The following is a 23,806-nucleotide window of genomic DNA, read 5'->3' as shown; positions in this document are numbered from 1 at the left end:
ATTGCTTTTACTCACTAATGTGTTTAGCTCTCACTGAGTTACAAATGTGAATTAATGACTTTTTCTTTGCTTTTAGTAAAATACATAAATAGGGGTAAGTGTCGGTATCCCCTCTTTGCACTCTTAACACGTCTGATTCCTGCATGGATGAGCAGAGGGACTGCAGGAACCCCTGCATTTTCTGCAGTTTTTACTTGTGTTACCACTTGGAATCATGCAGGCTTGTGGATGAAGAAGGAAGCAGGTAGGTCCGGTGCTGGGCCGAGCTGGAGGGGGCTGAGCAGCATACATTTGATCCTGGTGGGGTTCTCGAGAGGCTAGGGCAGTACACATGAGCAGAGAAATGACCTCACCAATATATTTTCTGAATCAGCACCATCCCAGGCCTGAAGAGGGCAATCTTAGGCAATTACTGTTCTCACATATTCTTCCTTTACCCTGAAGTCTTGTACCTCCCTGAGAGCTACCCAAGTGTCTTAGTTATTTAGAGCTGCTATAACAGAAATGGATGGCTTTAACAAAGAGAAATTTATTCTCTCACACTCTAGGAGGCTAAAAGTCCAAATTCAGGGGGTCAGCTCCAGGGGAAGCCTTTCTTTCTCTTTTGGCTCTGGGGGGAAGGTCCCTGTCATCAACCAGCCTGACTGAGGAGCTTCTCAGTGTGGAGGGCCCAGGTCCAAAGGATGCACTATGTTCCTGGTGCTTCTTTCTTGGTGGTATGAGGTTCCCCCCACTCTCTGCTCGTTTCTCTTTTATGCCTCAAAAGAGATTGACTTAAGACACAACCTAATCTTGTACATTGAGTCTTGTCTCATTAACAGTGTTTAGATCTTTACAGTGATAGGCATTACCTGTCACTATGTTCCATTCCCTCTAATCCTGCCTCGTGAACATCATAGAGGTAGGATTTACAACATATAGGAAAATCACATCAGGTGACAAAATGGTGAACAATCACATAATACTGGGAATCATAGCCTAGCCAAGTTGACATATATTTTGGGGGGACACAATTCAATCCATAACAGCAAGGGTTGGGATGATTTAAAAAGACATATATGAATTTTCCACCAGCTTGTAAGGGCAGAGGATCCCCTACCAAAATAGGACACACATTTTTGCATGAGTTTGAGGTCTTGGGAAAAAAGGACTTGGCTACACAGCGGAGATCCAAATATTCTAGCTACTTCAAAGAACCTATGAGAGGGTCCAGAAGGTGGATGGTCCCCTATGGACAGGAGCTCAAGTGTGTTGGTGAATTCAGGCTTGAATGAGGCACAGAGGAGAGAGAGCCAGAAGAAATTGGTACTTGATTTAATAATCTACACCCCTTGTGGCTGATATGATTTCCATTTCCCTGGGATGGGTTATATTGGGGAAGTAGGAGAGTGAAGCCCCCATTTGTCCTTCTGTGCCCACATGGCCTCTTGTGGAATGGCTACCAGAAGGGATTCCAGTTCCAGCCCTGCTTTTCTTGCCTATGGCCCTTGATCAACACCCTGTTGCTTTTATGTCAATATTTAACTATTTACATTTCAATTCCTTACCACATGGCTAGACCTGGTTATAGAATTTATATATTTTAATATGAGAAAAATGAGTATTTTACAAGCAATGCCGAGAAGCCAATGTCAGAAAATAAAATTTGTGGGTAGCCTGAGGCAGGATGGGCTTCACACTGGGGTCTTGACTTCAAGCAGTTCACTTTCCTCACCGGCCTCTGTAGTCGTCTCTGTAGGCTCGCCCTTCTCTGTTGTGACTTCGGTGGCCTCCCTGGGATAAGAAGAACAAATCCAATGGCTCTTATTCTTGAAAGGAGCAATTAAACTTTTCATTATCTCGTGATTTTATTATTTAAAAAAATTTTTTTTTATTGATTTTGTTGTTGTTGAGAATATACACAGCAAAACATATACCAAATCAAAATTTTCTACCTGTACAATTGACATTGATTACCTTCTTTGAATTATGCAGCCATTCTTACCCTCCTTTCCTGAGTTGTCCATCCCCCTTTAATACAAACTCATTGCCCCCTAAGCCCTCGGGGGCTGCCGCTGTTGTTGTTGTCAGTTTGATCCCATATAGGTAGATCTTAAAAGAGCACAACGCTCAAGGCAGACATTCTTTACTTGTTAAGCTAAAGTACTGTTTGGTTTTAAGAAGGCTTTAGGTGATATATTTGGTTGAAGGTTTAAAGATTATCTCAGGGTAATAGTTTTGGGGTTCATCTAGGCTCCATGACTCCAGAAAGTATGGAGTTCATGAGAATTTGAAATTCTCTTCTGCATTTCTGCCCTTTTGATATCTCCTCAGTTTACATAAGAAGTTTAAATTGTCCCCAGTCATTCACCTGACATCTTTGTTGAAAATCTCATTCTCATCAGAAGAATCCTTGTTGTGTAGCTCCTGTGCCCTGTTTCTCTCCTGGGTGGCATTGAGAGGTCTGTACATATCCCTGAGCCAAAATGGTTTCCTTCTCCAGAAAAAGCCGCCCTGGAAAAGAGAAAGGGAACTATTAACTCTGAATCTCTCCTGCTTTCTCCCACCACAGCACTGGTTCTTCCCCAAATATACCTGACTTTCACTTTCTGATGTGCATCTCCTGTGCAGCAGACTTCGGAAAAAGCCCCTTGAGGGGAAACACACACACGAGACAATTAGTGATCTATGTCATTTTCCATGTCCCTCATAACGCGTATCTCTTGTCTCCGCAGGACTCAAAGTTTACCTCCACCCATAAGCGCAACTAGCAAAATCAGTACAGACTTGGGGTTTGAGAACAACTCCATGCATACTGGACTTCTAGGAGCTCTCAGTATCTGTCCACAGGGCCCCACAGTGTCTCTGGGGAGACCTCTGTACATGGCTTGGTATGGAGGCTATGCAGAATTTTCAGCCCCAGTTACCTCCTTGTCCAAGTACCTTTGCGCAGTGAACCAGCTGCACAACCATACTGAGCAGCCCTGTCCCGAAACATTTACATCAGTCCCCTTCAGATCTGGACTCGTGCTTCATTCTCTGGGGAGTGGGGGTAAGTGGAGGAGAAGGTGCTTCTATTTTTCTAGCTGCTTTATTCTTTTTTTTTTTTTCTATATGTCGAATCACACCAAATAAATGCCTGAGTCTAAGTAGCCAGGTTATCTAGCTCACTGATTTTCATACTGTAGGTGGCCACTGATTAGTGAGTCGTCACTGTAGGTGGTCACTGATTGTGAATTCAATTGAAAGGTCATGACTAGCAGTAAAATAAAAATCTGAACAGAACAGAAAATATCAGAGTGCATAGTGGGTAATAAGTTAAAAAACAAGAAGTTGCCATCAGGTCAACTCCTACTTGTGATGACCCCACATGTGTCAGAGTAAAACTGTGCTCCATAGGGTTTTCAATGGCTGCTTTTTTGGAATTAGATAGCCAGGCCTTTCTTCTGAGGCCTCCAGGTGGACTCAAACCTCCAAGGTTTCAGGTAGGAACTGAGTGGGTTAACCCTATGCACCACCCAGGGACCCCAAGTGTGCTTAGAAACTATGCCTGTAATAGCAGCCACGTCTATGAAGTCTGCATGGACTGAGTCATGACATAAGGTGTAGCTCACAGTCCAAGCACAATGTCATCAGTGGAGAAGTACCCACATGGGAAGGAGTCGTCCTCTTTCTGACACCCCCTAGTGGTGAGACCACGGAGCAAAATATTTTCCCTTTCTCTTTCTCTGTTTGAGACAAGCTACTGTCTAAATCTCCTCACGGTTAAAATTCTATGAGGTTTGGATAAGGCGAATCCAGAGTGGGGGGCTTAACAACTGGCAGGATGAGAAGTGATGTTTCCCTGCCACTTTAGAGGAAAAACACATATATTCTACCTTCCATCAGACTTCAATGAGACCAGCCCCCTTACCCAAGACCATGCGGCCTTCCCTACCCTTTCCCTAGAACCTCCAAGGAAGGCCTCTGGCCCAGCTTTATGCCCACCAACAGCAGGAAGAAACAAGTATAGCCTAGCTCTTCCCCTGAAAGGACTGGCAACAGCAGGTGCCTCTGTGCTAGTCCCATCAAGCTCAGCTTGGCCTGGGAGCTAATTTTGCTGGAGCCAAAGTATTAAGGTGAGTATATTCTTCCTGCCTTTGGTAGTTTCCTTACTGAACACTGAGGGGATTGAAATAGAGGCCCTCTACGTTCTCTTCTAGTTCTGAGATTCTATTTTGAAAATTGTCAGTCTATGAATGTTTTGTTATAGCTATTTGAACCACAATAAACACTGAAACAAAATTGCTAGACTGATATTTACCGTGAGGATCCTTCTTTGTCTTCCTCTGACGTTGCTCGATGAGCATAGATCTGTTTTGGAAGAAAGCATGATCGTGGGTATCCACCACAATGACCAGTATCTTCAAACTTTTATTCTTTCCTTTTATTTATTTGAAGCCTCATCTCCACTGCTAGATGATGGTCTTTTTGAGCACAAGGATTCTATCCTCATTTACCCCTCTTTACTCTTCCACAGTACCTAGTTTAGGATTTTGCATATATTTTAATGTATTTTATCGACGGTCTTAGGTAACATTCAATGTATAATTCCTAATAAAAACTTGTAAAAGTAGGAGAAGAAGGAAATATCTGTAACTTAGTAGAAGTATGCACCAGAAACTTAGACAACAGCACTGCTTTAAAGTTAGGAATAAGGATGACTGTTACCACTGCCACTATTCAACATTGCTTGAAGGTACTAATCAAGGCAATAAGAAAAATAAATGGGATGTAAGTATTGGAAAGATAAAGACAAAACTATCATTACTTGCAAGTGAAATAATGGTGTCTTAGTTATCTAGTGCCACTGTAACAGAAATACCACAAATGGAAGTTTTGAACAAAGAGAATTTTATTATCTCACAGTCTAGGAGGCTAGAAGTCCGAATTCAGGGTGCCAGCTCCAGGGTAAGGCTTTCTCTCTCTGTCAGCTCTGAGGGAAGGTCCTTGCCCTCAATCTTCCCTGGTCTAGGAGCTTCTCAGCACAGGGACTCTGGGTCCAAAGGATGTTCTGTTCTCCTGGCTCTTGTTTCTTGGTGGTATGAGGTTCTCCTGTCTGTCTACTTGCTCACTCCTCTCTTTCATATCTCAAAAGTGATTGACTTAAAATACAATCTAGTCCTGTAGATTTGAGTCCTCCTTCATTAAAATAACTGCCTCTAATCCCACCTCATTAACATCATACAGGTAGCATTTACAACACGTGGGAAAATCACATCAGATGACAAAACGGTGGGCAATCACACAGTACTGGGAATCGTGGCCTAGCCGAGTTGATACAATTTTGGGGGGGACACAATTAATCCATAGCAGATGGACAACCTAAAAAGCTCAAGAGATCAACTAAAATTTTTTGAAAGTAATATGACAATTCAGAAGGAACCCTGATGGTACAGTGCTTAAGTACTCGGCTGCTAACTGAATGATTGGTGGTTCAACCCCACCAGCCACTCCGTGGGAGAAAGATGTGGCAGTCAACTTCCACAAAGATTCACAGCCTTCGAAACCCTATGGAGCAGTTCTCCTGTGTACTATAGGGTCACTATGAGTCAGAATCGACTCAATAGCAAAGGGTAGAGTTAATATTAGGATTTAGTGAGGTGGCTAGATACAAAATCACACAAACCTCAGTAGTTTTCCTATGTACCACCAATAACCAATTAGAAAATGTAATGGAAGAAGGATTTCATTCACAATAGCAGTAAAAAATGTACAAAGTACCTAGCAATAAACAAAAGATGTGCAAGACCTCTGTGAAGAAAACAGTGAAATTCTTCTCTAAGGAATTAAGAAGAACTGATTACGTGGAATGAGATACCATGTTCTTAGAAAGGAAGTCTCAGCATTGTAAAGATCCCAGTTCTCAAATTAATCTACAAATTCAATGCAATTCCATTCTAATGTCTACACAGTTTTTTTTTTTTTTTTTTTTACAAAAACTGACCAGCTGACATTTGGTAGAAAAAATATGCAACAACAGCTTGAAAAGGATGAAAAAGAAGACCGAAGAGCAGGAGCTTGCCCTACCAAATATCAAATTATGTTGTAAAGCAGCTGGAACTAAGCAGGCGATACTGGTACAGGAAAAGACAAGTGGATCATTGGAACAGCATAGAGTCCCGACAAAGGCAGTATTTTAGATCAGTGTGGAAGGAAGAAACCATTCAGTAGGAGATTGTAAAACAACTGGATATTCACACAGGGAGAAAAAAGATTCTCAACCTCAGCCATACCAACACGAACCAAACAAAATAAATTCCACATGGACTTTATAACATATATCACAACGTTATATAAGTAGTAGAAGAAAATATAGGACACTCTCTTTATACCCTAAGGTGGCAATGGCCTCCCTAACAAGACCCACACCCCATACGCCACAAGAAGGGGTGACAGATGTGATTCCCAGAGTGCAAACCCCTCTTCCTCTTCGTAGCCCTTGCCCCCTTTTCCACTGGATCGTTTGTCTTTTTCTTGTTGATTTCTGAAAGCTCTTCTTATATTCAACATATCAATCCTTTCTACTCTTTCCATTCTATTTTGATGCTTCAAATACTTGGCACTTGTTTTTGTCTTTAAGGAGGTAAAACAGAACAGGCTTTGGTCAGGTGACTATCAGTTCTGCTTTTGGTTTTGCCCCTGGGGCCTTAATTTGATCTCCTTCATCTGTAAAAGAGGGATAATAATACCTTCCTCCAAGGGTTCTTTTGTCAGACAATATATGTAGTCCAATGCTTGGCATTTAAATAAATGCTAAATTTGCTGTTTTGTTGTTGTTAGATGCCTTCAAATTGATTCCCACTCATGACGACTCCATGTGTGCCGAACAGAACTGCTCCATGGGCTTTTCAAGGCTGTGATCTTTCAGAAGCAGACCACCAGGCCCTACTACCAAGGCACCCCTGGGTGGGTGTGACCTGCCAACCTTTCAGTTAATAGTCCAGTGCCACCCAGGGACTCCCTAAATTTGCTAAGAGTAGTCAAATCTATCAAAGTTTTCTGCCTGTGGTATCAGGCTTAGAAAGCTTTTTCTCGCCACAAGATAATAAAAAATATGGCTTCTATTTCCTTCTAATACGTTCACATTTACTTTTTTTTTTTTTTTACTGAAATATGTTTGTTTAAGGTGAGAAACGTGGATCTGCCGTTATCCCCCCTCCCACCAATAGTTAGGCCACTGTTCTACTACCATGTATCCACTTCTCCCCACTGGCTAGAACTTTAAAAGTTGACATTTCAAAAGTGTTAAGGATACATGGGTCTGTCTATTACTGGGCTCTGTCTGCTATTTCAAAATAAATATTAGGTTGTATTATTTCTCATTGTGGAGTTGCTATTACACTTTAGCTTTCTTCCCTGGAGCATCATTGTTGTTGTTAGGTGCCGTCGTGTTGGTTCTGACTCATAGTGACCCTATACACATCAGAACTAAACACTGCCCGGTCCTGCGCCGTCCTTACAATCGTTGTTATGCTTCAGCTCATTGTTGCAGCCACTGTGTCAATCCACCTCGTTGAGGGTCTTCCTCTTTTCCGCTGACCCCGTACTCTGCCAAGCATGATGTCCTTCTCCAGGGACTGATCCCTCCTGACAACATGCCCAAAGTATGTAAGATGCAGTCTCACCATCCTTGCTTCTAAGGAGCATTCTGGTTGTACTTCTTCCAAGAGAGATTTGTTCGTTCTTTTGGCAGTCCACGGTATATTCAATATTCTTCACCAACACCACAGTTCAAAGGCATCAATTCTTCTTTGGTCTTCCTTATTCATTGTCTAGCTTTCACATGCATAAGATGCGATTGAAAATATCATGGCTTGGGTCAGGCACACCTTAGTCTTCAAGGTAACATCTTTGCTCTTCAACACTTGAAAGAGGTCCTTTGCAGCAGATTTACCCAATGCAATGTGTCTTTTGATTTCTTGACTCCTGTTTCCATGCCTGTTAACTGCGCATCCAAGAAAAATGAAATCCTGGACAACTTCAATATTTTCTCCATTTATCATGATGTTGCTCATTGGTCCAGTTGTGAGGATTTTTGTTTTCTTTATGTTGAGGTGCAATCCATACTGAAGGCTGTGGTCTTTGATCTTCATTAGTAAGTGCTTCAAGTCCTCTTCACTTTCAGCAAGCAAGGTTGTGTCATCTGCATAACACAGGTTGTTAATGAGTCTTCCTCCAATCCTGATGCCCCATTCTTCTTCATGTATTCCAGCTTCTGGGATTATTTGCTCAGCATACAGATTGAATATGTCTGGTGAAAGAATACAACCCTGACACACACCTTTCCTGACTTTAAACCAATCAGTATCCCCTTGTTCTGTCCAAACAACTGCCTCTTGATCTATGTAAAGGTTCCTCATGAGCACAATTAAGTGTTCTGGAATTCTCGTTCTTCGCAGTGTTATCCATAGTTTGTTATGATCCACACAGTCGAATGTCTTTGCACAGTCAACAAAACACAGGTATACATCCTTCTGGTATTCTCTGCTTTCAGCCAGGATCCATCCAACTTCAGGAATGGTATCCCTGGTTCCATGTCCTCTCCTGAAACCGGCCTGAATTTCTGGCAGTTCCCTGTCAATATACTGCTGCAGCCATTTTTAAATGATCTTCAGAAATATTTTGCTTGAGTGTGACATTAATGATATTGTTCTATAATTTCCACATTCGGTTGGATCACCTTTCTTGGGAATAGGCATAAATATGGATCTCTTCCAGTCAGTTGGCCAGGAAGCTGTCTTCCATATTTCTTGGCATAGACAAGTGATCACGTCTAGTGCTGCATGTGTTTGTTGAAACATCGCAGTTGATATTCCATTAATTCCTGGAGCCTTGTTTTTCACCAATGCCTTCAGAGCAGCTTGGACTTCTTCCTTCAGTACCATTGGTTCCTGATCATATGCCACCTCTTGAAATCCCTGAACATCTACTAATTCTTTTTGGTGTAATGACTCTGTGTATTCCTTCCATCTTCTTTTGATGCTTCCTGCATCATTTAATATTTTCTCCATAGAACCCTTCACTATTGCAGCTCAAGGCTTGAATTTTTTCTTCAGTTCTTTCAGCCCGAGAAATGCTGAGCGTGTTCTTCCCTTTTGTTTTTCTATCTCCAGCTCTTTGCGCATGTCATAATGCTTTACTTTGCCTTCTCGAGAGGCCCTTTGAAATTTTCTGTTCAGTTCGTTTACTTCATCAATTCTTCCTTTTGCTTTAGCTGCTCGATGTTCGAGAGCAAGTTTCAGGGTCTCTTCTGACATCCATCTTGGTCGTTTCTTTCTTTCCTGTCTTTTCAATGACCTTTTGCTTTCTTCATGTATGATGTCCTTGATGTCATTCCACAACTCATCAGGTCTTCAGTTGCTAGTGTTCCATTCATCAAATTTATTCTTCAGATGATCTCTGGAAACATCAATTAATAATTGGAACCTGGAATGTACAAAGTATGAATCTAGGAAAATTGGAAATCATCAAAAATGAAATGGAACGCAGAAATATTGATATCCTAGGCATTAGTGAGCTGAAATGGACTGGCATTGGCCATTTTGAATCAGACAGTCATATAATTTACTATGCTGGAAATGAAAACTTGAAGAGAAATTGTGTTGCATTCATGGTCAAAAAGAATGTTTCAAGATCCATCCTGAAGTACAACACTATCAGTGATAGGATGATATCCATATGCCTACAAGGAAGACCAGTTAATACAACTATTATTCAAATTTACACACCAAGCACTAGGGCCAAAGATGAAGAAATAGAAGATTTTTATCAGCTACTGCAGTCTGAAATTGATTAAATACTCAATCAAGATGCATTGGTAATTAATGGGGATTGGAATAGGAAAGTTGGAAACAAAGAAGAAGGATCAGTAGTTGGAAAATATGACCTTGGTGATAGAAACAATGCTGGAGATCGAATGATAGAGTTTTGCAAGACCAACGACTTCTTCATTCCAAATACCTTCTTTCACCAACATAAATGGCGACTATACACGTGGACCTCACCAGATGGAACACACAGAAATCAAATTGACTACATCTGTGGAAAGAGACGATGGAAAAGCTCAATATCATCAGTCAGAACAAGGCCAGGGGCCAACTGTAGAACAGATCATTAATTGCTCATACGCAAGTTCAAGCTGAAACTGAAGAAAATCAGAGCAATTCCATGAGAGCCAAAGCATGGCCTATATATGGAGCACCATTATTGTCTACTATTTGTGAAACACTGCATAGTTTCAGTCCTCATAAATCTTATGATCTAAGTGGGGGAGAGGATATAAGGAAAACATAAAATGAATACAAATGTAAGGCTAAACTGAACATAGGAATTAAAAGCAGCACAGGATTTTACAGGAATGTCAAAAAAGGAAACAGTCACATGCTGCTTGCAAAGGCAGAGAAAACTGTCTGGGCAATGGCCAATGACTGTCTCCCCAGATGTCTTGGCAAAATGACCCCATGCTGGTCCCCAGCCTCCCAGGCTTAGAAATCAGACTCTGTCACCACCAAAAGAGAACCACCTCCTTCCTTTTGGGGGCAGTCTCACCTTATCAATATTGCAGGACTGACCAAAAATCAGAATGCCGAATTATGACTTGACAGTGAGAAAGACATCTGTTCCACAGACAGAACTTCTGTGCCTACAGGACGAGGGAGCTGTGTCTCTGTGGAGACAGGCTTGTGTGCGCACTAAAGCACAATCAGAAGGCTACTTGGTGAGAACAGAATAGAACGTAAGGAATCAGCTGAATCCAGGGTTTTGTGGAAAGATCTGAGGGAACCTCATCCATCCATCTCCCCCTCAGGCACAGCCCTGCTGGTGGCCCTGACACTTCACTTCTGCTGCCCTGGGCTCCATCCCTACTTTTGTGCAATGTTAGGACGGGTACTGCCCACCTTGACCTGTTCCTCGCCTTTTCTACAAGGAACTGACCAACCCTCCTGATGACAGACGTATTTTTCTTCAGATAGATCAGGAGGCCATCTGGTCTTTACAGATCTCTGCTCTGCTCCATTGTGTGTTGATCTTAAACCTTCCCTCTTGGGTGGCTATCTTTTAAAAATTGTTTACCACAGTTTTAAGTTCTCTGGAGAGGGCAATTGTCTCTCTTTGGCCCCCAAGGAATGGCAACACGTATCACAAATGAACCAGGGCCAGGAGGACTGAAGAGTTCAGGAAAGGCTTTGTGAAGAAAGACTTGGTTGGCTTTTGACAGATTCATAGGACTTCAACAGGCAGAGTGAATATTAAGGGAATTTTCAGGGGTAAAGGCACATACAAAAGTAGGAATGAGCACGGTGCGACTGGGGTAGAGTGAGGAGCTGGAACGTAAGGCTGCTCCAACAGTAGAAAAGGTGAATAGGGAAATTAGGGTGAATTGGCAGGGTATGGTTAAGTTGTCACCTTGTTAAATATGTTATCAGCTGTCTGTCAGGAAATTAATAAACCATTATATAATTGAACAAAGAGCAAGCAGAACCAAACTGCTTACTACAATATTTTAACTGAGCCGATTTAGACAATGCCTATACGGTCTCTATGATTCGGAATCTACTCAATGGCGAGGGTTTTTTTTTTTTTTTTTTTTTTAGTATACACACTAGAGAAAAAAGATGCTGAGTAAATCTAAGGAATCTACAAGGTATCATTTTTATCTTTTCGTTGTGTCCTTTCTCCCCAGGTTGATTGACTACTCCCTAAGAGTGGACATTTTATCTTATCATTTCAACCAACAGGGAAAGAAAGCAGGGATACAATGAAAGCGACCGGTGTCTACATCAAATCACTGCCACAGTTTTGGGTTGAAGAAATTTTGCAATCATGTCAACCCTGGCCTTCTTAAATTTAACTTCTCAAAATAGTCTAATAGCTTGCAATCTTGCTTTCAACTCCACCAAGATCTCCTGGGAGTAGGGTTCCTTTCAAAATCCCTGGAATACACTTTGCAATAAAAGAACCAAGCATACCCCAGTCCTAGTGACTGAAGAGGAATATCAAGTAGTAGCAGGTGGGAAAGCGGCTTTAATTTTCAGTTTGTGTCTTTTGAATTGAGTATAAAAACAAAATATATTCTGAAAACTTGAATTAATTGTCCTTACCTCAATGAGGCAGAAAAGTATAATCAAAATCATCACTACCACAGTTAGGGATATTGCCAGGATGAGTTTGTGGTTATAGCCATATCCTGGAACTTCTTTTGTGAGCTAAAAAATAGGAAAAAAAAAACTCTGTTTTTTTGTAGAACAAAGTGATGAAAAGGATAAGAGCTAACTAATCAGTTTCAAAACCCAATTCTTCCAGGTGAATCTAGCTCATACGTTCATAAACTCAAACCAAAAACCAAACCCACTGCCATTGAGTCGGTTCCGACTCATAGCGACCCTTCAGGACAGAGTAGAACTGCCCCATAGAGTTTCCAAGGAGTGCCTGGCAGATTCAAACTGCTGACCTCTTGGTTAGCAGCCTATATAGGTTCATAAAGAACATACCAAATCTAATAATCTTACTATTAGGCACTCTTCTTGTACAAATTGTGTGTTAAGTCTTCTCCTCTACGCTAGGAATAGTGGCAACATTCTCTAAATGAACAAAGTGGGAGATGATTTTCTTGGCCAAAGTTGCTTGGCCACAATGAACTACGGAGTAGGAGCTTTGGCACTCTAAAGGCATGTCCTGAACTCTGATGGAAAAGTCTGAGCCTCATGTTTCTGCAGTTGTCCTCACCTCACTTGACTCTTGCTCTTTTTGCTCACTCTGGACTTCTGTGCTCTCGTTGATATAGTTGTCAGTTTTCCATTGGTCTGTATCCCAGTCAGCCTTGGACACCTTAAATTCTTGCTGCTCACTGAGAAGCTTCATTAGGAGGCCTGTTCTGGAGATGAGCTTGGCACAGGCCATTTGTACCTGGGGCTCTGAGCAGTCCAGTTTCAGTGTCCGCATAACATGAGCAATGAGCCTTCTCACATCATTGTTGGGGATGAGGGACCTTAGCTGCTGGTTTAGCTGAGTTTCAAATTGATCCCCCGGGGATGAGAGCAATGGGAGAGAGGAGCCATGGGGCTTGGAGGGTAAGTCAGGGCCCATGTTGTGGTATTCCCATTGTGTTTCAATTGTTTGTTTAACAGGTGCCATTACATTGTCTGCAGTCACAGCAGAATCTCCAGTGGAAGGATCCTTGTGGGCAGTGATTTCAGGGGCAGTCTCATCTAGCATAGTAGCATTGTGTACAGTAGTGGTTTTTGCAGATGGCTCTGGAAAAAGAAACAATTCTTGAAAAGGGTTTTCTGGAGAACTCAGTTCTCCTGAAGATGAAAACGCCTCTCGTGGAGGGGAATTTATCAGGCTCCTCACTGCAGAGGAAGGAGGTCTATTTTTAAGCATCAGTCTACGGACCTTTCTGAACCTTCGACTCGCTTTGGCCTTTGGTCTTCTGTGAACCACACGAGAGCGAGATTTATGATAGATGTAATTTTTTCTGGAATGTGATACTGATTTAGGAGCCTCCATATTTTTGACTCTCGCACTTGCATCTTCTAAAACAAAAATGGTGTAGGACAAGTCTTTTGACAGAATTCTAGCCTCAGGTGGGGCTTTTGAAGGAGGAGAGGTAGAAGGCCTGCCCATGGAGTATTGTTTCAGGAAAGAAGAGTCTTCTGCCTTATGTTCCTTGATGGATAATGGCTCTGTGTCCAAGGAGACTCCTCCTAACTTCCTTTCCCTCCGCACCTTGAGAAGTCGGTCCACCTTCTTTGAGAGAGGCCTCAGAGGCCCTCTTGCTTTGGGCATGTTCTCCATAAATGGTTTGGCTCCTTGTTTCCTCCTAATGCTCGGATCTTCCATTTCTTTGAAGTGCCTTTTCTTTATGCCCCTTGGCCTCTTGAGGACTCCGTTTGCCCTTTGCAGCCTTTTCCCGACACCTGTTCTCTGGGTCTTTGCCAGGTGGTTTTCCTGGGGTTGAGCAGTTTCCAATTTCTTTTGAAAGGTTTGGCGTTTAAATTTGGCGTCTAAAAAGTTGGGATACATAAGCACAGCAGTTTTCTCTTTCTTTTTAACCGCGTCAATTTTTTCTTGAATTTCTGAATCTAACAAATTCCCCAGAAAATAGAGTTTCCTCAATTTATTTCTGTAAGTTGCATTGTTGTTTCCAGACTTAAGAGGGGGATTCCCTGTGTTGTTTTGCAAATAACTCAGGACCTTTTCTCTATCTTGTACATTGGAAAAAAGCAGTTTAATGAAGGGTAATAATGTCAATTCTATGTCTTCTAGATTTCCCTCTGAGAAATAATGCAATACGTAATTTAGGGCACTAATAACATCACTTTCATCATGGAAGTCCAGAGGCTCATTCAGGACAGTTGACAAATTGACGTTTTTGTCTGAGGATGCTTCTTCTGGCTCAATAGTGAGCTCAGTGCTGGTGTTCTTCTTCCGGGCTTGTAATGCCTTCATGAACGTTCCTTCTGCAGCCCCCAGAGATGCTTCTTCACCTGCCAAAACAGAAAGACTATGTTTGATAATGAAAGACGGATGGGACAGCTTTTTGTCAATTCATAGCCATATATCCCAGTCAAATAAATTAGAATTCAATAAAGATTTGAGTGCCATTTAGAGAGGAGAAAAATAAACCCAGACTGAAGTTTATGCCTAGTAACAACAATGTTCCGCTATGAATTAGTCCACTATGTCCACCCTGGTTCTCTTGAAAAAGTGGCTACCTACTGAGAACATTCCATATTGTGAAACATAGTAACTATATTTACATTATGGAGCTCTGGTGACACAGTGGTTAAGCGCTCAGCTGCTAACCAAAAGGTCGGCAGTTCAAACCTACCAGCCTGTCCACGGCAGAAAGATGTGGCAGTCTGCTTCTGTAAAGGTTTACAGCCTTGGAAACCCGGTGGGGCAGTTCTACCCTGCCCTATAGAGTCACTGCAAGTTGGAGCTGACTCTACAGCAACAGGTTATGAGACAGGGAAGAGACTGGGCTGGCTGAATTAAATGAGGGCTACATTTCAAGGCCCTGTGTGCTGGACCAGCTATAACTAAATAGTCTCTGAATCTAAACCTAAGTGCAGACCACCATATAACTTTACCTGCTGACACCCGAAAACTACTTGTGATGAACAAACTAGGTGCTTAGACAAGATCAGGGGCTACTTTTCAAGGCCCCGTGTGTTGGACCAGCTGTAAATTACCGATAATCCTCCTGAGTTGTTTTTCAAGGCCTCGCCAGGTGCAGAGTTTGTGCAGTAAAGATCAACATGGCCTATGAATGACCTTCCACATGAGATAAACATGAACAGGGACCACTTGCCGGGGCTCAAACCAAGATCTAGAGGCCTCACACATGCACAACATCCCAGAATAAGACTGGAGGCTAGTGTAGGTGGAAACCCCTCTCCCTCTCTCCCTTGTGAGCCTTTTACTTTCTCTCTGTCCCTGATAAACCTTTGTTGGAGTGGAACCTCTGAGCCTCTCCTGGTCATTCTTGGTCAGAAGAATGTAAGAACTTAGGCAGGGCTTAGTCCCGAGCTGGGAAGCCTTGCCCTGTAACAGAATCCGGTGACCATGGCAGAAATGATTTTTTTTTCCTCAGATCCAGGTCTAGGGGCAGATAAGGAGACCTGCTAAACCCTGATGGACAGACAGGCACCTGCCAGGACACCACCTGTCCTGTGTCCCTCCCTCTTGTGAGTAGATCTCCGTGCCTGCTCCTCTCATTGGATTTCCATAAGAACAAAGGATATTGCTCTCTGTCTTGACCTGACTGTTTTTCCTGAGCCTGAGAGTCCTGACCCAATGTTTATAGTGAGAGGCTTGACCTCAAGGTCTGGTAAACCTGATAAATCAGGTGTGTTTAATAGATACTCTTTCCAGATTGAGTTGAAAATTTGTCTGCCTGGACCTGCACAATCCAGGGAGTCTCATGAGTGGAGTGATTGCTTGGTATCTGCACTGAGGGGGGTCACCCCCAAGACCTGTTAGACCTGGTATTCCCCCTCAATTGAGACTTGGTGTCTGTGGTAAGGGGCACCAGCCCCCAAATCCAAGACCTGCTAATCAAGCCTGAGACCTGGTAATTCAGACTTGGTACTGTTTTGTTACAGTGAGGGGCTTGACTCTGAGACCCATGAAAACGGGCGTAGTCTGCAGACGTGGTAATTGCCTTTTACTTTCTTCTCTCTCTTCTCCTCTATCTTACTTTCCTCTCCATTTTATTTTCCTTTTGATTAAGTGCTGGCTGGTGGGTGATAGCCCTGGTGTTTTGCCCAGTTAGTGTGTTTCTACCACTGCAGTCCCATTATTACATTTGTGATCGCAAAGAGGGACTCTTGGTGACTTTAGATTTTGGGCAGATATATGAGTATGTGACAGCCATTATTTTTGTGTGTCTGGGTGTTGTCTGACTCTGGTTCTTGTACTCTGGTTTTGGGGAGTGAATGTAACACCCCCATCTGGCATTGGGGATAAGAGTTATATGGAAGATTGAAGTGGAGATTCAGATAATGTGTTAGGCCTCACTAAAATCATCCTCATTCCCCCTCTCCCTTTCTGGCTTGTCTGGTCCGAGCACTCTCTGTTTGTTCATCTTATGTGTGAATTTTATGTGTGACTGGGGCTGTCTGAGAGGATGAGATTGCAAGATCATCTCCGTCACCTCTGTCTGTGTCTTATGTGTCATTTACGTATGATGCATAGAAATTAATTTGTGAAAAGAAATTTGAGCTAAATTAAAAAATACTTATAGAGACTCCTGAGAACTTATTGATCGGGCTAAAAAAGAGATGCATGGGGAGAAGCGATTTTCAGTCTACACTGGGATTTGGATCACAACACAGAGAACACTCCAGACAGGGTGTTAAGATTAAAAAAAGAGGCTCTCTCCCAGAGCTGAGAAAACTCTTGGCTGCAGCATGAGAGACAAATAAATTCCTATAGACTAAAAGAAAAAGCGGATGGTATCAGCTACCCATAAACATAAAAAGCTAGGTTCTTGGGAACAGTTAATTGGAAAGAATGAGAGATCAAGAGAAGAAACCAGGAGATTCAGCCCTAGGGCGTAGTCTTAAACACTGGCAATTCTTTTCTTATAATCAATTAAAGAAAAAGAAAGCTTCAGAAAAAGAAGAAAGTATAGGGTTAAAAATCTCTCAGCTAATGAGACTGGCCTGCCAAGTATATTCTAACTGAGATAAGGAAAAGATTTACAGACCAAATTGCCAGGCAGCCTCCCTAACTGCTGCCTTGCAGGCTAAAGACCATCCCCCATAGAAACAAAGAAAAAGAGGGAGACCAAGGTCATAGGAGCGGAGAAAGCCCTGCACCCCTTCAGAAAGAGACCAGTGCAGCTGGTGTAGAAAATAATAATACAAAAAAAAAAAAAAAAAACCCACTGCTGTTGAGGCAATTCCGACTCATAGTGACCCTGAAGGAGATAGTAGAACTGCGCCATAGAGTTTCCAAGGAGCACATGGTGGATTCAAACTGCTGACCTCTTGGTTAACAGCTGTAGCACTTAACCACTGTGCCACCAGGGTTTCCCAAATAACTTTGTCTTAAATTAAAAGGAACAGTTCCAGGACAGTAAAAGGGAAAGAAATTAGTTACCATTCGCCTTTCAAAAGTTTTCTCTATCTGACTAAAGTTTAATTTATGGCATTTTTAAGAGCTTCAATGTTAACTAACATAAAAAACAAAGAATTAGGTTTCTCGCTGTTAAAATAACAAAATTTTCTTTGATTACTGAGTTAAGGAGTTAATCTCTTCTTTGTATAATTTGTTTCAAAGACAGAGGTTCAGTCTGTCACTAGAATAAGATTCCTGAGTCAAAAACCAAGGCACATAGTTTTACGGAAAAATAAAAAATAAATAAATAAATAAAAACACTAAGGTTTTTATTTTAAGATCTTTGGTTAAATAACTAAAGTATTGTTTCATGGTAACTTATGATAAATTTCTGACAAGTTTGAAAGCCACGAAAATTTTCTTATAAAGAAAAAGTGCTAAAAAGGTTTACTTAACATGACATAAATTACATAGAACATGTTAAAATCAAGAGAGGGGTCTGATTCTCTATGGGTTAAAATTTATGTGTTAGTATTTTCTCTTTTGTTTTTGCCTAATATTAGGCAGCAAATGATTGCTAACTTGGTTCAAACTTTATTTTTTGAATCTAGCAATGTCAAAGACAATGGATTAATTAAAGAATTACTATTCAGGTATTTAGAGACTTGATAATTCTGGAATGTTCTGGTATGTCCTAACTATATTCCATTATGCCTCAAGATGATTATGTGTTACATTTGAAGTTCTTTAAAAACATGCTTAACGGTTATTATGGAAAATATTTTTCTCTATAGTTTTTTTTCAACTGATTTTATTTGGCCTCTGCACTGTGCTTGTAATTGATTTCTATCACGTCTTTCACCTTTAAGAATTATGTTTATAAATGAATCATGACCTATTAAGTTTTGTCATCTGCAGATAAGTTTTTACTTTGCTGATTTCCTGAAAACATTTGACCAGAATATCTCAACAAAAAGATGGACTACATTGGACTTATAAAAGGAACCGTGACTAGACTCAATCAAAATTTCCAGAGCTCTTACGCAGATACTGGTGGGTTCACAGAGTGCAGTTGATCCTGTAGCATATGGAACTGAAGTTAACTACATAAGGCTGAATAAACAGAATGATACTATGGGTTTTATGTGAGAATGTTGCTGATGTTTTAAGGTCTCTCTTTCTAGAAATAAGAAATGCTTTAAGATCCTACTTTTTAATTTTTAAAAAAAATTTACTTTAGATGAAGGTTTACAGAACAAAGTAGTTTCTCGTTAAACAGTTAGTACCCACATTGTTCTATGACATTGGTTAACAACCCTACGACATGTCAACACTCTCCCTTCTCAACCCTGGGTTCCCTATTACCAGCTTTGCTGTTCCGTCCTGCCTTCCAGTCCCCGCCCCAGGGTTGGTGCGCCCCTTTTGTCTTGTTTTATTCCTTGGGCCTGTTCAATCTTTAGCTGAGTGGTGAACCTCAAGACTGACTTCATTATTGAGCTGAAAGAGTGTTCAGAGGCCGTACACTCAGAGTTTCTCCAGTCTATGTCAGGCCAACAAGTCTGGTCTGAGAAGAAGTTGTTTTTAATTTGATCAATTCCTCCTAGCCAGAGGGGGAAAGAATAACCATGAAGTGTCTACAGGTGAAGAGGAAGGTTCACTGTCCACAGAGCTCTAAAGCAGGAGCCATGCCTTCCTCCTCAACCTGAAATTCCCCAAAACTGTGCCACATGGTAAGAACAACTCCTTTTAAGATCCACCAAGTAAAGCTTTGAGATCTTCTATAGAGCTCAATTGCCTGGACCGGGCCATGGGGGATCTTAGCTGTCTTTCTCTGATCTCCCCTGGCACAGGCACCAGGTAGCACCAAGGGAGAACCTCACGGCAGGGTGCTAACTGATCGGCTTGGTGGCTGGAAATCCTCTTCTTTGGGCCACTGGCCTCATTTCTTCCCTTCAGTTTCACCCTGGGAGCCATTTCTGGTTCCTCCTGCCACCTCCCTGTTCTGCTTCTATGAGGAGTTGCTCCATTCCTTAATGCTCCCACCCAAATGAAGACAAAAATCCTCTTTCTTTGTTGCCCTCAGCATGCAATGTCAGGGTGGCGTTTTGAAAAAGAACCTGAAGAACCACTAAGGGAGGAATTGTTGCTGTTAGCTGCCATCAGGTTGGCTCCAACGCACGGCTACATCATGTGTAACAGAACAAAGCATTGCCCGGCCCTACGCCATCTTCATGATCATCGGTATCTTTGAGGGCATTTTTGGCTATTGTGTCAATGCACTAACTGAGGGTTTCCCTCATTTTTGTTGGCCCTCTACTTTACCAAACATGATGCCCCTTTCTAGCAATTGGTCTTTCTTGATGACAATTAAGTGAGTCGAAGTTTTGCCATCCCTGCTTCTTAGCAACATCCTGGTTGTATTACTTCTAAGACTATTTGTTTGTTCTTTTGGCAGTCCATGATATATTCAGTATTACTCACCAAGACCACAGTGTGAACCCATCAATTCTTCTCTGTCTGCTGCAAAAGACCTCTTTAACGTTTTAAACATCAAAGAAGTCACTTTGATGACTAGGGCGCAACTCACTCAAGCTATGATCTTTTCAATCACCTCATATGCATAGGTGGATAATGAAAAAGGAAGACAGAAGGAGAAAGAAGGAATTACAGACCATATAAATAATTTTTGCGTACTCAGATTCCCAAAGCACAGCCTTCTGATCCTAGAGCAACTAACTCTGGCTCAAAGAGCGGGTACCACTTCACAGGCGCCTCACCTGTATTCTCGCCTGGCAAGGTTGAGCCAGTGAGGCAGAGGCTGGAGCTGGGTTTTTAGAGGCCACCAGTTGAATGGCAGTTACTACAGCCCTGGAGTAGCAGCCAAACTGACCACTTGTGCAACACCAGAGAGACCAAGACTATAAGGTCCTACTTTTTGGAGATAAGAAACCATATTCCTCTTTTCTCCAAAGTTAACTAACTCGTGAATTTAGAGATTGTAATTCTTGAATTGAAAGCTCCTGTTGACAAACTTAAAGTTATAAATATCTAACCAGAAAAGCTGCAAACGACCTCTTTGAAGTGTTCAAAAGCAAAATGTCACCTTGAGGACTAAGGTGCACCTGACCCAAGCCACAGTATTTTCAATTGCCTCATATGTGTGCAAAAGCTGGACAATGAATAAGGAAGACTGAAGAAGAATCAACACCTTTGAATTACGGTGTTGGTGAAAACTATTGAATATACTAGACTGCCAGAAGAACAAACAAATCTGTCTTGGAAGAAACATAGCCAGAATGATTATTAGAAGGGAGGATTGTGAGACTTCATCCCATATGCTTTGGATGTTACCAGCAGGGACCAGTCCTTGAAGAAGGACATCGTACTTCATAAAGTAGAGGGTCAGGAAAAAAGAGGAAGACCCTCAATGAGATGGATTGAGAAAACGAAAGCAATAATGCGCTCAGACACTACAATGATTATGGCGATGGTGTAGGACGGGGCAGTGTTCGTTCTGTTGTACACAGAGTTGCTATGAGTCAGAACCGACTCAACAGCACCTAAGAATAACAGCGAAGTGTTATTGTTTATTATTAGTTTCAAATCACTGTTAGAGGCCCAAATTCAGGCTCTCTGGATGTGAAGGTAATCACATTCTGGAAATCATGAAGTTAGTGCCAATAAACTAATATACAGAAAAAAAAAAATTCAAAGCATCTGCTTTTTTGTTTTGGGAATAGAAAAGCTTGAGATTCAGAGCAAGTTTAGAGTTGGGCAGTCCGCAAAGGGAAGCTCCCTCTCATCCATTATGAGATCCAGGTAGCAGCTTCTGGATATAGGACCAGAAACTCTGAGGCTTCAATTACAACTTTTATAAAGCATTATTGCTTGTACTCTTTTATGAAATTGCAAACGCAAAAAGAAAACAAACAAAAATGGATCTATACCTGTCCTAAGGCAGGGCGTACTTGAGACATAATGCATATGAAATCAGTTTACAAGCCACAATATGCTATCTGAATAAGTTACCATTTTGGGGTAACACCCAAGCACAGAGCAGGGTACAGAGCACGCGGCCCACTAAGGTAATTCCCTTCCCCTTTGCATTCCTTTCTCTTGTTCCTTTATGCGTGTGCTTCAGTAGCATTATTAACTGACTGACTAAACTGAGAATCTGACTTTGAGCAACAGAGTAGTTCTTACAGCTAGTTACACTGGGACTCTGAGTGAATCAATGAATAAAATAAAGCATTTACATTTCTAGTCTAAAATTTATCATGAAGCATTTCGGACTCACTGCAACGTGTGGTGTTTATCAGACATTCACTGTCACAATGCAGCTTCAGTGTCTTGCAGACAACTTCAATGGTACTTTTAAACTGGCACAGGCAGCATGCCATATGACTAGGTAAGATCCTGTAAATGGAAATAAGGAGAATTAAACTAATGTTAATGGGGTTACTTAAGTAGGTAGAAGCAGGCCAAGGCCACAGGGCTGTGTAAGAAGGAGTTCTTTTTTTTTTTTTTTTTTTCAATCTTGGTGAAAATCTATATAGCAGAACACACATCCATTCAACGATTTCTACATGTCCAGTCCAATAACGTTGGTTACATTCTGCAGGTGCATCACCGTTTTCACCACCACTGACTTAGATTCACCACCCCCATGCTTCTTATCTAGGCTTTATAGTTACTGTTGTCAATTTGATCACATATAGATAATTCTTTAAAAGAGTGCAATACTCACGCTGAACATTCTTTACGGATGTAGCTAAACCATTGTTTAGTTTAAAGATAACTTCAGGGAATAAGTTTGGGTCATGGTATTTTTTGAGAGTGATAGATTCTGGGGTTCTTCCAGTCTTAACAAGTCAGGTTTGCATTCTGTAAGAATTCAAAATTCTGTTCCAAAGTTTTTCCCCTTTTGATCATGATTCACCTACAGATTCCTTGATCAAAATGTTCAGTAATGGTAGCCAGTTACCACCCAGTTCTTCTGGCCCCGTGGCAAGGGGAGCAGTAGTACATGGAAGCAGGAAGACCTGCTGTCCAGTTCCATGACGTTCTTGGGACATATGGCTTGGCCACTTGGATGGGGACCAGTTGGCCAACGGCTGCTCTTGAATATGGTAAGTAAACAGAAGAGAGGATAGAGGTGCCCAACAGAAGGGTAAGGATGGCAGTGGGTATAGTATGCCCAGAATAAAGGGGATAGGGATTAGAACTGGCTGACACAGATTTGTAGTTTAATTCAAAAGTATCTCCTCCCAACCTAAACTACTAAGGCATTCCAATAATGGACTCAAGGATGGCAGTTGCTCTAATCTCTTTATGGCCTTGGTGGCACATGGCTACAGAGAATGATAGCACTTTTCATCCTCTGTTGATGGTCATGGAAAGAGAAGACTGAACCCTCCTTCCTTGTATCAACTAAGCGAGAAAGCTGGTTTGCGGGTGGGAACTTTGAATATCTGCAGAGGATGGCATCTTGCTGACAAGCGAGGGATCAACTGTGTCAGATGCTGCAGGAGGCTGAGGAAGAAGAGGCCAGAGCAGTGACCTGTAGGACTTGATGCGGTAAGAAGAGTCAAGGAGGTGGCCTGACAAAAGTGGCCGGAGCAGAGGGCTACATGCAGGGCCTCTTTCCATACTCATCTCAGGTAGTCCGCTCAACTAGCTTTAGCATAACAGCAGATTTCTATGTAGCCTGCCACAGTGCAGGGGGATGGCACAAAGAAGCTTCAGTAAACTGTGTAATATGGTGTCATAGCAGGGCCCTACAGAAATATATTTTTTAAAAAATATATAAACTCGACCCTTTCCTCATACCATATATGAAAATTAACTCAAAATGGATCATAGACCTAACTGGAAGAGCTACACAACTATACAACTTCTGGAAAAAAAGCACAGGAGAAAATCTTTGTGACTTTGGGCTATACAAACATTTCTTAGATAAGACATGAAAGAAGCACAAGCCATACACCAAAAAAAAAAAAAAAAAAAAAAGCTAAATTAGACTTCATCAAAATTAAAAACTTCTGCTCTTAAGAGACACTTTCAAGAGAATGAAAAGACAGCCACAGGCTGGGAGAAAATATTGACAAAACATACATTTGAGAGAAGGGATATATAATCCAGAATATAGAAAGCACTTTTACAACTCAGTAATATAAGAAAAATATCCAATACAACATTCCAACGGATTTGAGCACTT

General features: G+C 41.6%; 1 protein-coding gene across 1 annotated transcript in view; it reads right to left on the bottom strand.

The window, feature by feature from the left end:
- Positions 1-1,199: 1,199 nt before the first annotated feature.
- The window catches only part of LOC104847368 (leucine-rich repeat-containing protein 37A-like), a 52,034-nt gene continuing 29,427 nt past the window's right edge, over positions 1,200-23,806 (bottom strand). The window contains exons 7-13 of the mRNA XM_064271801.1: positions 21,887-22,005; positions 12,748-14,510; positions 12,123-12,227; positions 4,283-4,332; positions 2,575-2,629; positions 2,351-2,493; positions 1,200-1,773 (exon numbers count right to left, since the gene is read on the bottom strand). Coding sequence (XP_064127871.1) covers positions 1,674-1,773; positions 2,351-2,493; positions 2,575-2,629; positions 4,283-4,332; positions 12,123-12,227; positions 12,748-14,510; positions 21,887-22,005 — 2,335 coding nt within the window. The 3' untranslated portion in view covers positions 1,200-1,673. The remainder of the gene's footprint in view (positions 1,774-2,350; positions 2,494-2,574; positions 2,630-4,282; positions 4,333-12,122; positions 12,228-12,747; positions 14,511-21,886; positions 22,006-23,806) is intronic.

The sequence above is a fragment of the Loxodonta africana genome, chromosome 18 (genome assembly GCF_030014295.1).
Source record: "Loxodonta africana isolate mLoxAfr1 chromosome 18, mLoxAfr1.hap2, whole genome shotgun sequence".
NCBI lineage: Eukaryota > Metazoa > Chordata > Mammalia > Proboscidea > Elephantidae > Loxodonta > Loxodonta africana.
The sequence above is the reverse complement of the archived record's forward strand: the minus strand, read 5'-3'. Positions and strand labels throughout refer to the sequence as shown.